At 38.4% G+C, this 15607-nt stretch overlaps 1 protein-coding gene across 1 annotated transcript in view; it reads right to left on the reverse strand.

Moving 5' to 3' along the window:
* The window catches only part of COL9A1 (collagen type IX alpha 1 chain), a 122977-nt gene that overhangs the window by 1762 nt on the left and 105608 nt on the right, over positions 1-15607 (reverse strand). The window contains exon 37 of the mRNA XM_027852959.1: positions 6498-6575. Coding sequence (XP_027708760.1) covers positions 6498-6575 — 78 coding nt within the window. The remainder of the gene's footprint in view (positions 1-6497; positions 6576-15607) is intronic.

Consider the following 15607-nt stretch of genomic DNA (forward strand, 5'->3'; position numbering starts at 1 on the left):
CTGTGATCTTGGGGAAGTCATTTGACTTTTCTGGACCTTCGTTTCCTATCTGTAGAATGAGGAAGATGACTTTGACTGAGATCTCTGCCAGCTGATCCCCCTCAAGCATGAAAGTCAGTGACCAGCTTCAACAAACTTCCCTAGAGATTTTGCCTTCTTGCTCATGAGAATGGCTCAGGAGAAATCAGCTTTGTCATATTGTCTAGTTCTGGTGGTAAAGTATTGGTAAACCCTCGGCATTTGTTCTCAAAGCTACAATTAATTTGTTGGGTGGTTTTGGTCAGAGAAGCTCCTCTGAGTCATTTTTTTTCCAGTTTCATGCCATTCCTGAGGAGTAAATAAGGCAGAATGGTGAGAAAGGTCATTTCCAGCCCTGGAGCTATGATCCTTTGAGTACATTAATAATGTCAAAGCACATAAAAGGGAGAAGAGGGTGCTACTTTTTCATAGTACTGGCCAAGACTGCACATCCCAGGATGCCTCATCCCCCAAAGTGTTAGTCATTCCCAGGGACTATCTTCCTGGATGGATAATTTACAAATGACATACAATTTTTTAACCTGTCCCAGGGTAGTAGGAGAGCTGCATCATTGGCTAATGTCCACTTGCTCTCCTCTTGCGCTCCTTATGGGGACATCCATAAGAGCAATAACTTAATGATTATAAAGTATCCTAGCTAGACATAGTCTTTAAAGAAATGCTATTACCAAACAAATGTTCATGTCGTTTTCTATACCAGCGCTGGAGGGCAGCATTGTGCTATGTCTCTGGATACTGATTCAGGAGATTGGATTCTCAGGAGCATTTTAGCCAAGTTATGCTTTGCAAATGAAAGGGGCTGTGTTTGCTGAAATTTTGTAAATGGCTTTTTATATCAGAACAAGTCTTTATAAATCCACATCTTATTATTTTTGGCCCAGAGTCTCCCTCCAAGAAGACTGAGGGTTTCATATTTGGAGGGTGGGAGTTACCACTGAGCTCAATGGTCAGCTTTTAAAGAGGCAGTATGAATTTAAGGAAATTGTTGTGAGAAGCTATTTATTTGAAGCCCACAAAATAACTAAAAAATAGCCCTAGCATCTACTGTGCTGATGTGGAAAGCTCCTAAGGGGCATTTTAAGCCTTAGAATCACCTGATACTCACTTTAAAAAAAAATCAACATTTAAAAGGAAAGTTTGCTAATCAGAAAATTTTAACAAGTGAAATAGCTTGTAAAATGCCATGGACCAATAGCCCTTAAATCTTCAGTGCCTATAACCTACACACGAGAGGCTATGAAAGAAAAGGAGGAAGGGGGAAAGCATATGGCCACTGGTTTTACTCCATAAGATCCATATTTTATAGCCATCCCAAACGTCTGACTTCTGCTGTATCATCCTCAATAGGGAGAACACACTCTTAAGAGAGGCATCAGAACCCCAGCATGGCCACATCTTCAAATGTGCAAAGAATTATTCATGAATAGAAAGGACATCAGAGGGAACCAGCTTACAGAACCTCAGTTAATAAGAGAAACAAACTAAACAATAGCAGTAATCAGCCACAACTGAGAATAAGAAACGAAAAAAGAAAAAAGAAAAACTAATGTCCTCAAAACCCAGCAATTGAGACTTCAGAGCAGCACTGCTTTTGGTTGTGGAATGGTATGGTGAAATTCTGTAGAATGTAAACTCCTTGAGGCCAGGAACTGTTTTATTTTTATCTTTGTATCCCAGTGCCTAGCAAAGTACCTTGCACATGGTAGGAGGTCAACAAATGAGATAATGATCAAATGGGATAATAATAATTGTAAAGTGCTTAGCACAGTGCCTGGCACATAATGAGTACAATATAAATATTGTTGCTGCTGTTGTTGTTAAGTGTTTATTGAATTGGATTTGATTTTGGTGTCAGAAGAGCTGGGTTCAAATTCCTGGTCTGTCACAATCTGTGTGATCCTGTGCGGCATGGCACTTCCCTTTTCCAGGCCTCAGTTTTATCATCTGCAAAATGAGGGAGTTGGACTAGACAACATATAAGAGACTCTTCTCCCCAGTAAGAGTGCAGCAAAGATTGCAGAGGGTAAGCACTAAGGCATGGAGAAAAGCAGAGAAATGAGATAGACAAGAGATTTCAAAGAAAGGAAAGAAACAGAATCAGAAATTGAGTTCGAAGGAACCTTAGCAGTCGCCTGGCCCAATTCCTAAACAAAAGGAGTCCCCACTATAAGATACCCAATGAGTAACATACCAGTTAGAAGGAGAGTTCCTTGAGGGTAGGGACTCTTTGGGCTTTTCTTTATATCTCCAGGGCTTAGCACAAGGGTCCACTTCATATTGACCATGAAGTGGTCATCTAAGCTCTGCATGAAGACCTCCAGTGAAGGGAAGACCTCCACCTCTTAAGGCAATCCACTCTACTTTGGACAGAACTGATTGGTAGGAATTTTTTCCTAAGATCAAGCCTCAATTTGCCTCTTTTTTTCTATTTCTACCTGTTACTCCTACTTCTGCCTGTTACTCCTATTTCTGCCTCCTAGAGCCAAAAAAAAGCAAGTCTTAATTCTCTTCCCTATGACAATACTTAGGGGGCAGCAAGGTGGCACAGTGGATAGAGCACCGGCCCTGGATTCAGGAGGACCTGAGTTCACACATAACACTTATTAGCTGTGTGACCCTGGGCTTAACTTAACCCCCATTACCCAACCAAAACAAAACAAAACAAAACAAAAAACATATGACAATCCTTAAATACTTGAAGTTTGCTATCCTATTCCCCTGAGTCTCCTCTTTTTCCAGATTAAACAAGATTCCTTCAGTTGATGATTTTATGACATGGACTCAAAATCTTTCACCACCCAAGATGGACATTCTTCAACTTAAACTAATGGCACCCAGAACCGAACACAATACTTCAGAAGTAGGATGATACCAAAGGGAGGAAGATGAAGATAAGAAATTTGAGAAGAGAAGAGAGAAAAGCTTAGAGAGAGAGAAAGAAATAGCAGGAGAATATAGAGAGTGGAGTGACAAAGAAGGAGGCACAAGGAAATAAGTGGGAGAGGATGAGACATAGAGGGAATGGAGGAGGAAAAAGGAAGGAGACAGAAGACGAAAGGAACAGATGCAAGGCATGCAAACTGGGAAAATTCCCCATATGCTTCTACTAGTAAAATTAAAATGCTGAAAATATGACCGCAGAAAACACACTTTTAGATTATTTTTCTTTAAAATAAAAATGAGAAGAAAGAGAAAATTGGAACACAGTACCTTCTAATTCTAAATCCTATGATCCCTTGAAATACATCAAGAAATCTTTTTCATAGACACTGCAAAAGCAAGTTTTTGGTAGAGCCCTTTTGGAATTGTCACTAAATCCTGGGAGGGGGCACTTCACCCTACAGCATGGGAGTGTATCTGATGTTAACACATTAATGAAGCCCCAATGTGAAGAAGTGGTTCAGGAAGAACTCAGAAGATCTCCAGTTTTTCCAGTCTGATGCCTATCTACTTCTTTCTTAGGATCCATCATAGAATGACATTAAACAGCTCCCGCAACCATCTTTACTACTCCCTCGTGCTGGGTTGTCCCAAGAAGCCTTTCTTGGAACAGAAATGTCAGGAGCAGTATCCAATTTGAAGTTTAAAAGTATGAGTTCTACCACTTACTGTTTAAGTGACTTTGGCTCAATTGCCTCTCTCTGAACCTCAGTTTCCTAATCTGTAAAATGGGGAAGATAATATTTGCACCACCTACCTCATAGAGGTATTATGAGAAGTCATATAGGATCGTTTGTGCAAAAGATTTTGTAAACCCCCTTTTTTTTTACCCCCATATGATGTTCTAGCAAATCAAAAGGATAACTGTTAACAAGAGATAGCATGATAGAGTAGATAAAAAGCTGCCCTCAGAGTCAGGAAGTTTCAAGTTAAACCTCTGAGCCATACTGGCTGTGAGACCCTGGGCAAGTCATTTAACTTCTCAGTGTTCTTAATTAACTCTCTAAGACACTGACTTGTATTTGGTAGAGACCCTATCCCCACCTCTCAACTTAGTAAGTAAAATAGGTGCCAATAACAGAGAATGATGTTATCAATACAAGTAATTAGACCATTTACTAATACCAGTACTAATCATAAATAAAATTGGGACAAAAACAGTTTACAAGACCTATAATATAGACAGCTAGGTATTAGTGTCTTTCACACTCACAAGGCTGTAGCTCCTTGACAGAAAGGATCGGGTTGGGTTTTTGTTGTTATTGTTTGGTTTGGTTTTGGTTTTGATTTTTCATTTTGGTTTGATTTAGTTTTTTGGCCTTTCTTTGTATCCCCAACACTTAGCACAGGTGCCTGGCATGTGTAGACCCCTAGGAAATGTTTGTTGATTTAAGAGTAGATGGCATCAATACTTCATTATTACTGGAATCACCTACTCTGGAATGGTAAATCTCATTTATTTTCTCCTCTGTTCCATGCATTACGCAGTGGATCAGATCATGTTAAATAATGAAATGTGTAGCATCGTCTTCCTCTTATCATCTCCTTGAATGCCGCTGAATTCTTCCCCCTTTCATCAATCATCAGGGCCTTTGGCAGTCCTTAGTCAACATCTTGAAAGACCCATGAATCAACAGCTTTCTAACAGTAATGCTTTTTCTCTTTCTAAATTTATTCATTTCTTAAATGCCATTTTAAATAGAGATGATATATCACCAACGGCAAAGGGATTATTAAATTAGGAAACTAAGACATGATTTTAACATCAACGAAAACCAACAGTGATGAAACTACATAAGCCTTTGGCAGTTTTTAAAAGAAGAAAGAAGCATATTTCTGTATTTTAAGTTTTCAAGAGCCAATTTTCCAAAATTCCCAATTTTTCTTCTGTCTTCTATACTAACCAACCAGGGGAAAAATGGGTGCTTTGGGATTCTATCTAAACTAAAGTTGCCACAAGAGGATCTAAGATAAAAGGTCCCTGAACTGGCTGGGTGCAGATGCACTGAGACATGATTCCACAGGGGCCTATTGATCTTACACTGATTTATCTCTAGACCTTGCTCCGGTGTTCCCACTACAGAGCTGAGGCTATGAATCAATTTTAAATGGATTGATAGTTCTACCCTAAATCCTACTGATATTTACTGCTGGCAGCAGCAGCAGGAGGCTGACGCTACCCTGGTAACATAACCACCTAGGCTTCCACTCACAGAGTCTTCTGTCACTAAGATGCAAAGAGCTCAGGACAAACCTCATGGCTGCTTTTTAAATCTACTGTCTTTCAAAAATGAGTCATCAGATCATCGATTTAGAATGGATTTAGTCCAACATTCTAGCTACTATACCAGGAATTTTTAAGGATTTACATTGAAGCAATTTCTATTTGTACAGATTAGTTATTCATCCTACAAAATGCAGTGACAACCAAAATAATGTGGATAATTTGTGATAACTTAATGTTATTTCTGTACTATTTGTTGGGGGGAGGTAGAATTATAGTGGAGAAATTAACACATTTTGTAGTAAAAAAGGCTAAACTTCTGGTCCTCAGTTTCCTTACCTATAGATTATAAATAATTATGACAACTACCTCAAAGATTTGTTGCGAGAGACCCAGTTGAGAGAATTTATGTTGTTGTTCATCCTTTGTTTTCAAAGAGGACATCATGATGTTGGGGTAAAATAGTGGATGATGGGTGATGTGTTGACTTGTGAGAGAATTGGATTTAAGTGAGGCAAAGTTGTGCAAAGTCATCAGCCTCACTGTACTCCAGTGCCATTGAAGTTTAGTAGCAGGACAAAAGTTAAGACAACTGGGATGCAGTGGATGACCTTGGCATCTTCAATGTCTGACCAAGCTCTAAGCACTCCACAGAGCCTGCTTCAGCTGTCTTCATGGCTTTTGGAACAAATTGTTCTCATCCACCCATTTCACCAGGGGAAGTCTTCACCTGCTTGGAATAAACATCCCCCTAACTCACTGACCAGTATGAGATCTGTCCATTACCCTCAACCTTTTGTTGTCCTGTCTGCTGAGACAGTTTTACTGTGTGGTGTGGCTGCTGAGCCTGCTACAGCTTCTTCATTATATAAATGTGGGCTATTATTATTTTGCACCCACAGTGACTGTCAATTACAGACCTCTATTCATTTAAGTAGGTTACAGAGAAAACCTTTTAGTTAATAGTTTGTGTTACTTTACAGAATTAAGTATTAAAATGGCATATATTTTTAAACGACCTCTAATTCAGACTTTGTACTAATTGATTGCCCTTTCCCCAATTTATCTGAATTAATGGGCTATTAGTCTACATTCTCCCTCACCCCCTTTTTCTTTCCTTTCTTTTTTTTGGCGTTGCATTGACATTAGACGTTCTTAATGTCTTTCATGTATTTCAAATAGTTTAAACTAAGAGATACACATTTTTACACATTATACCAGAGAAACATTTTTGTGTAGTAGGCACATATCGTTTATATAATGAAAAGAATTGTTCTCATCCCCATATTTTTACCTGGGAGACCAATTGATCCTGGCAAGCCTTTGGGTCCTCTTCCGGGAGGTCCTCTCTCACCCCTTTCACCCAAGTCACCTGCATTAAATTACAGAAATGTTATTTTCCACATTTTTTTTTTTAGGAAAAAAAGAAAACCTTACCTGTTTATAGTACTGAAAGCCATGGAGTTAGCTAACATAAAGCTATTGCCAAACTGGATGTTCTCTTAAAGCATATCAAGATACTTGGGATAAGGCATCATGTAATGCAGAGGCATCAGACTCTCAGCCTGCACTCAATGCCACCCAACCGTATTAAAATATAATTGGGAAATGTTTAACAAAATAAATAAAAATGCAACACAGATACTGTTAATTTGTGGCATTCTAAGTCAATATGGAGCTCCCAGGGATCCCTTTCTCTGAGTTTGACACCACTGACTGTAGTAGATGGAGAACAGGCCTTGAAACCAAGAAGTCCTGGGTTCAAGTCCTGCCTCCTCTGGCAATGATAACTGTCTAACTCTGGACAATTCACAATCTCTCAGCATTGGTGTCCACTCTCTAAGACCGCAAGTTATAGAGAATGTGCTGTCTTGCATTGTTAAAGGCAGTTTCTTTATCTGGGAGTTCCCAAGAAACACAGCAAAGTAGTACAGTGGATAGCGTGATGCTCCTGGAATCAGGAAGTACTGAGTTCCAATTCTGCCTTAGATTCTTACTAGCTATATGACCCTAGGCAAGTCACTTAACTTCTGTCTGCCTCAGTTTCCTCAACTATAAAATGGGGATAATAACAGCACCTATCTCAGAGAGTTGTTGTAAGGATTAAATAAGATAATATTTGTAAAGGGCTTAGCACAATGCCTGGGATATTGCAGGTGTTTAATAAATGCTTGTTTCCCTCCTATCTATACCAATAAAATCACACAACCTGTCCTTCTCTCTCTACCAGTAGTAGTACTAAATGGTGAAACATTCTTGGTTCGCCATCAATAAGAAGTACATTTTGAGTTATTTTTCTAGTAGTAATAGGTTCTCACTGAGCCATCCACATTTGGCCAATGGCATACATTTGCAAGACAGCTGTCCAGGGCACAAGGCTATCTTCTATGTCTGTACAACAAAACCAATGTCCGGCAAGCCAGTACCTTGGTGTTAGTAGCAATGTCTTCCCCATATGAGCAGACAGGCCATAAACTGCCCAAACAGTCCATGTCATTGCTAATCTCAAGTGACTTCTTTTCTTCTATTTCCTTACATTGTACAGGAATGTTCTACAAGTAGAACAACATTTTTCCCCCTTTACACAACTGTTTCACATCAGGTTCATTCACTCTCAGGTCATAATCCACCTCATTTGGCAATCAAAAATAATGAACGCCACACCAAAAAACAAAAAGGAAACCATGACTTCCACCAGTCACTGCATAGGCAAATATTCCTGCGCAGTTTTCTGTAACGTGAAGGTAAATGTTTGAATAATAATAATAGGATTTATAGAGCACCTACCATGTGCCAGGCACCATGCTAAGTGCTTTACAAATATTATCTCACTTGATCCTTACAATATCCCTGGAAGAGGTAGATGCTACTATTATTATACCCATTTTATAGTTGAGGAAACTGAGGCAAACAGAGGTTAAGTGACTTGCCCAAGGTCACATGACTAATAAGTATCTTAAGTAGAATGGGAACAGAGTTCTATCCAGAATACCACCAAGTTATGCATGTGTGTATGTATGTATATGTGCATGTATGCATGTATGTATACATAAATACATGTGATCTATATATGTATGCCTATATGTATAGGCCTATACATGTGTGCACATGCATACATAGAGGTGTATTTTAAATGTATATATACACATACATATATATCCACTGAATTCTGATATTCTGTAACATTAAGGTGAAAGTTTATATACCCATGATGCTTCTGTTTGAGTTGTACTCACTCTGGTACAAGGATTTTTCAGAATGAAATGACTAGCTTTTCAAAATCATTTTAATTAAGAATCCAATTATATAATATAAGTGGAAGAGAAGGAAACCTCTTCTTTCAGATAAGCTCCAATCTTTTAGACCTGGTTATGTTCCATAGATCATCTAGATGATAATGTTACATTAAGATATTACAATTATCCTTTTAAAAACTAACAGCCAAGAAGCTATTTCAAAATTAGCAATTTAAATGTCATATCAGCGTCATTCTTGAGGCTTGCCTCCAAAAGCACCAACACCCACAGGAGACTGGAGATGGGAATTATAAATTAAAATGAAGTTTTCAATTGAATTCTAAAGTCTAAATTTATTTCCACACTCAATCTTGAAGACTGGGTTGATTTTCTGCAATGGATTGCAAGGAAGCAACCTGCTATCTTTGCTGCCTTAACACTGCCCTTGTATCTATGCCACTGAGCTCAAAATTACCTGATAATGAGATCATGTTACATGGACTCTTGAACTGAGCCACATTACTCTAAATTCACTACAAAACAAGGAAGAACAAGGCTCCTGTGTGGCACAAAATTTAACATATCTCTAAAACCTAGGCAAGTCTCCTTTCTTGGATCATATAAACCTGACTCAGAACAAGATAGGAACAACAGGTATTCATTAAGTATATACTTTGTGCAGGATACTGTGGCATTGAGAAAGATAGAGTTAAGATGTGATTCCTGCCTTTCTGGAGCTTACAGTCTAATAGAAGGATAAAACAGAAATATTGATACAAAATATTATATGATAGATGCATTAGTGAGCTATGAAACTATTCCATGAGGTTGTTACAGATTGTTAAGAAGGGAAGACAGACCAAGGAAGGTTACACATCTGAAATGGATTTTAGAAGATGGACACATAGAAATTCATCCAATGAAAAGAAAGAGAGTAAGAGGCAGAGAGACAGACAGGCAAAGGGACATAGAAACAGGGAATATATACACATGCATAACTTGGTGGTGTCCTGGATAGAACTCTGTTCCCATTCTACTTAACATACTTATTAGTCATGTGACTTTGGGCAAGTCACTTAACCTCTGTTTGCCTCAGTTTCCTCAACTGTAAAATGGGTATAATAATAGTAGCATCTACCTCTTCCAGGGTTATTGTGAGGATCAAGTGAGATAATATTTGTAAAGCACTTAGCATGGTGCCTGGCACATGGTAGGTGCTATATAAATCCTATTATTATTATTCAAACATTTACCTTCACGTTACAGAAAACTGCGCAGGAATATTTGCCTATGCAGTGACTGGTGGAAGTCATGGTTTCCTTTTTGTTTTTTGGTGTGGCGTTCATTATTTTTGATTGCCAAATGAGGTGGATTATGACCTGAGAGTGAATGAACCTGATGTGAAACAGTTGTGTAAAGGGGGAAAAATGTTGTTCTACTTGTAGAACATTCCTGTACAATGTAAGGAAATAGAAGAAAAGAAGTCACTTGAGATTAGCAATGACATGGACTGTTTGGGCAGTTTATGGCCTGTCTGCTCATATGGGGAAGACACTGCCAATGATAACAAGGTACTGGCTTCCTGGATATTCGCTTTGTTGTACAAACAGGGAAAGAAACATTAAGAGAGATAGAAAGATGGAGAGGTAGAGAAAGATATAGTGAGAGAAACACAGTGAGAGAAAGACACATTACAAATATGGGGAACAATATGGGCCAAGGCCATCATGTTCAAAGGACAGAGATAAGTTTAGTTTGGTTAAATCATAGACTACAAGGAAGGCAGTAATATGGGTCAAACTAGACAGGTAGGTTGATATTAAATCGTGGAGGGCCTTAAATATGAGGCAAAGGACTTAAAATTTTATCTGGGAAATAACAGGAAGCTATTTAGGATTTTTGACCAGAGACATGACATAACCAGCTCTATGGAGAAAAGGGGATTTTTTGTTGTTTTTGTCAATTAGTCATATCCAACTCTTTGTGACCCCATTTTGGGGGTGTTCTTTGCAAAGATACTAGAATGGTTTGCCATTTCCTTCTCCAGTTCATTTTACAGATGAGGAAACTGAGGGAAACAGAGTTAAGTGACTTGCCCAAGGTCATACAGCTAGTAAGTATCTGAGGCCAGATTTGAACTCAGGTCCTCCTGACTCCAGGACCAGCATTTTATGCATTATTTCACCTAGCCTCCCTGAGAAAAGAGGTAGGAAGTCCAATCAGGAAGATACTGTAATGGTCCAGGCAAGCGATAATGAAGGCTTCTATTAAGGTGGCAGCAGTAGAAATAGAGAGCAGATGGATGCAAGAAGAGACAGAATCAACAGAAATTAGTAACTGGTTGAATATGTGAGAGGTAAGGTAGAATCCAGGACAAAAGCAAGGTTCTGCCTTTCTAGAACATGTTCTTTGTTTCTTGAGATAGGTTCAAGGTGAGACTTGCCCTGAGTAAGAGATGTATGGACATACTCATCTCAAGAAGAAAAACAACTCTCTGGGAACATTCTTTAAAACTTTAAAAACTCATCACCAATCTAGAATTTCTATTTCTTTCCCATCTTTGCAAGTTATAACTGACACTCCCATTCTCCATGAAGAGATTAACACTTAAGGTAGTGTTCTTCACAGTTATGATATAACATGGGCTTTTTTTCCCCCAAATATGAATCTGCATATTGACACTTCTTTTTGAGTCACACCAAAATGTCTAAAAATAAAAATCATGCCTGAAAGATCTTAAAGCGAATACAGATAATGAAAATTTTGAAATAATACTAATAGTTTGAAAGGCTAATTAAGTACTGTGCTCACTTCTGAAGCAAATACATTCAAAGAAAAAAAGACTAATTTAGGACTAACAAAAGTGATGCCAAAAAAGCCTACTTTTATATACCTTATGTTCCTAGTTCCCATTAGGTAAAGGAAATTTTAATGTGATGGACTACATTTCACCCATGAACTGAGTGGGACCAAATAATTCCTCATTTATTAAAGGAAATCAATAAAAGTTCATTTGATATAAATTTAATGGGGGGAGACATAGAGTAGGCACTTAATAAATGCCTATTGAATATAAATGATTGAGAAGCAGTAAGATTACTAACATGACTTCTCAAGGTCAATTATTGAAAGTTCTTTTCCAAAAAAAATGGTAGTCATATAGCAAAAAGTTATAATAGAATGCAAGTACAAACAGCATGTATCTTGGTTCTAAGGTGCCTTTATACTACTATGTTAAGCATGTCAATGAAAAACAAGGTAACTTACAAGTATTAGTCTAATGAGCTTTGGTGCTAATTTCTACCAACTTCTAAAGCAGAAACTACAGTGTCTCCCAGAAAGAAAAAAAAGGCAAATAAAGGGGTGTTTAGGGTTTTTTCTTTCTTGGATTTCATTTATTTTCCTTTCTTTTGAGATGTTAGGACATGGCCTGAACTGATTACAGTACATTGTACAAAGTCTTTTAGTCATTGTAAAAAAAAATAAATAAATAAGGATTCCTACAAGGAGTCCTTTGAAAAGGAGTTCTAAATAAAGTGACAATGTGAGAATAAACCGCAAGTTAAATATTCATGAAGTCTCTTCCCTCCCAGCCATCGTTCTTTCTGAATTTGGCTGTGAAAATCCAGAAAATGACAGTAATGCTAAAATCTATATACCCTCTTATTTAGAGTGCCTTGGGCTAAAAATCTGTCCTAAACTGTTAGTATACGAACAGATCTTAGGATACATTTGAGACATAAACTTTAAGGATTTTTAGAACATAGGAGGATTTATGCTAAAAAAATAAATCTTGTTATGTTTACAGACTGTTAAGTGTGACAGGGTTCTCTCTAAGGAGAAGCCTGACCCCACCCTCCCCATCCCTCAACCCTATCACCCATTTTTCAAAGGAAAACTGAGAACAGATTTTGGGAAAGAAACAGCATTATCTATTCTCAGGGAAGCCACTAAGAAAATGTAAACAAATTCTTGGAATGAGAAGATCCTTATTGGATCAAAGCCTTTATCTGAGACACCAAGTACCTTTGGCTGCTTAGAATTCATATCACAAATCAGGAGATCATTTGAAAGAAAAACAGCTATTTCATCAAACTATACTTGACATTTGAATTGGGTGTTGGTGACATTTGCTAGTTTCTATATGTAGATGGGAGCTTTTTTCTCTATTAAATGGAGTTCCTGGTCTACTGCCGACACACCTGATGAAGCCGCATGTCAGGACTGCAGAAAAAGGAGCTACTTTGGAAGCACGCTCCTCAGCACCACCATATGCTAACCAATTCCATCACCTCAACTATAGGACAAATCTCTCTCAGGGGTGCACATGGCATTTTCATTCTTTAAATGAATGAGGATGGGACTTAAGGGGAGACAATCAGTGACTGACCCAGATAAAGCTCTGCCTCCAAATACTTCCATTTCCTTTTGTCCAAACAAAATGGGCCCTTGCCGACCTGTGGCTTTCTATATAAAGTGGAAACCTGAAATGTGTTCCTTCCCTTTCAGAGATAAGTTGAGTAATTGTTAGTGCTCTAAATGGCACCGAGAGGCTCTCAACAATGTGGTCTGGACCAGCAGATCAATCCGAGGAAATAATCGATCACAAAGAAATGGAGAACACAGGAGATGGTTTGCCAAGTGAATAGGGCCAGACCATTGAGACCAGCATCTGAGTATGAGTGTCCAAACTAACTGAAAACAGGCTAAAGAAAAATAGCTATTTGTCTCTCTTGGAGAAAATGCTTCAGTATCTTCAGGATGAATTCTAATTTCAGTTTCCTCAAGGTACTTTATTGTGGCCAACCTCTGAAAACTCAGAAATATCAGGCAATTTGCCAGATTTGCAAAGGAGCCCCAATTAGACTCCCTTGTTTTGATGAGCAGTTTTGCACCTGCAAAAAATCACATATGTAATTAACTAAATTGCTCCGACTGAGAGCCTGGTTAGCCAACTGTACCAGTAATTCACTCCTGCATCCACAGAAGCAGCTTGCTTGCTCTTTGACAATTTACACCATAATATTTACTACTAATTGGAGCAACACATTAATGAAATTGTTTTCCTAGTTTGTGATGATACATCTTTCAGGTGTTCCTGAGAATGCAACCTCACTCAGGGTTGTCGCTTGGGGTAGCACAGCAGCTCTCGGCTTTATTTTTTTCTACAAACCAATCAGCACATTTACACACCAATTTACTATACATATCTGCACCAAAGAGCAAGTGGCCTACAGGTTTGACTTTATGAATACCCTAATGTATTTTGTAATTCTATTTTCTATAAAATAATGAAAAAGGACCTCAGATGGCATCAACTTCAACTGTCATTTTTAGATGAAGAAACTGAGGCACAAAAGGTTTAAGTAATTTGCCCAGGTTCACACAATTGATAAAGTGTCTGAGGCAGAATCTGAACCCAGGTCTTCCTGATTCCCAGTGTAATGTCTCATTCACTATACCATAATGCCACTCAAAATGAGTGGTTTTAAACTGCCTTAAAAAGAGAAGGAAGAGAGAAAGCTCCCATTAGCAAAGGAAACTTTAATGTGTTGGACCACAATTCACCCATGAACTAGGTGGGGCTAAATAATTCCTCATCTATCAAAGGGAGCCAATAAAAAGTTCATTCAATATAAATTTGGGGGGGGATTTACATGGTAGTCATCCAATGCTTATTGAATGAATGACTGAGGAATGCTGGGGTCACCGATGTGCTCTCTGAAGCTTACTTATTAAAAGTTCTTCCCCAAAAACATAGTGAACACTTGTCAGTTCATAGCACTCTACCACCCGACTGCTCTGTCTCGTTTTGCTGGCTCATCCTCCCCTTCATTTGGGGGTCCTCTGAGACTCATTCGGTAGCCCTCTTCCCCAACAAACTACTCACTCCCATGACATCAAGTATCATCTCTCCATGCAGATAATACACATACATATGAATCATACACATGAATTATCTCTACAGAGGTGGTATTTGATGTTATCAGAGAGAACCCACAGTTTGCTGAAGGAGACAACGTATACAGAAGGGAAAAGGGTCAAGGATAGGTGTGTACATGTATATGTGTGTATATGTATATATACATGTTTATATATGTATCTGGATATAGATGTTTGTCATTGTTTAGTTGTTTTCAGTCATGTCTGACCCTTCAGAACCCCACTTGGGTTTCTCTTGGCAAAGATACTAGAGTGGTTTCCTATTTCCTTTTCCAGCTCATTTTACAGAGAGAGAAACTGAAACAAACAGGGTTAAGTGATTTGTCCAGGGTCACGCAGCTAATAAGTGTCTGAGACTAGATTTGAACTCAGGAAGATGAGTCTTCCCCACTGTGCTACTAAGATGGGGCAGCTAGGATATAGATATAGGCACATATATATATGTACACATTTTTGTGTATGCATATGTGTGTATATATATACATACATACATAAAATGTGGGAACTAGCAATAGTAGGTGCTTCTATTTTTGGACTTGACCTTGTAGAGAACTCCAAGTGAGGAAATTCCCTTCACCAAAGGAGATTACCACCTACTCTCTACCTTACAACCTTAGAGAGTCGCGCCTGGGACACCAAAAATTTAAGTTACTTGACCAGGGTCAAAAAGCCAGCATACATCAGAGACGATACTTAAACCTAGGCCTTCCTGATTCTGAGACAGACACATTATCCACTATATGCTGCATCATCTCATGTATATATGGGGGCAGGTGTGTATGTATATATGTGTGGATATGGTTGTATGAGTGTGCATACAAATTTCCAACTTAAGTAGAATAGTACAATGGAAAGAATCCTACTCTTCATTCCAAAGACCTAGGTCCAAATCCCATCTCTGACTCTGTTCCCTATGAGACTTTAGACAAGTCATTTAACCTCTCGTGGCCTCTATAAAATGAGGACTTTGGATAAGATGGTCTCTGAGGTCCATTCTACCTCCACATAAACCATCCTCTGATCTCCATTTGGATGACCTGACACCAAGTCAAATCTAATCCCAAGCCAAATTAATTGATCTTCCTTCTGATTCTTCTAGTTCTAATTTCATTTTCCTATTTATTTCATGCCTGCCACCCACCCTCAGAGTCTATATGGACAAGCCATTTTTTTCTGAGCCTCTGCTATTACTTATTAATTATTCTCTTCTTCATTTACCTTTTAG

Source organism: Vombatus ursinus, unplaced genomic scaffold (genome assembly GCF_900497805.2).
Source record: "Vombatus ursinus unplaced genomic scaffold, bare-nosed wombat genome assembly UNPS02009835.1, whole genome shotgun sequence".
NCBI lineage: Eukaryota > Metazoa > Chordata > Mammalia > Diprotodontia > Vombatidae > Vombatus > Vombatus ursinus.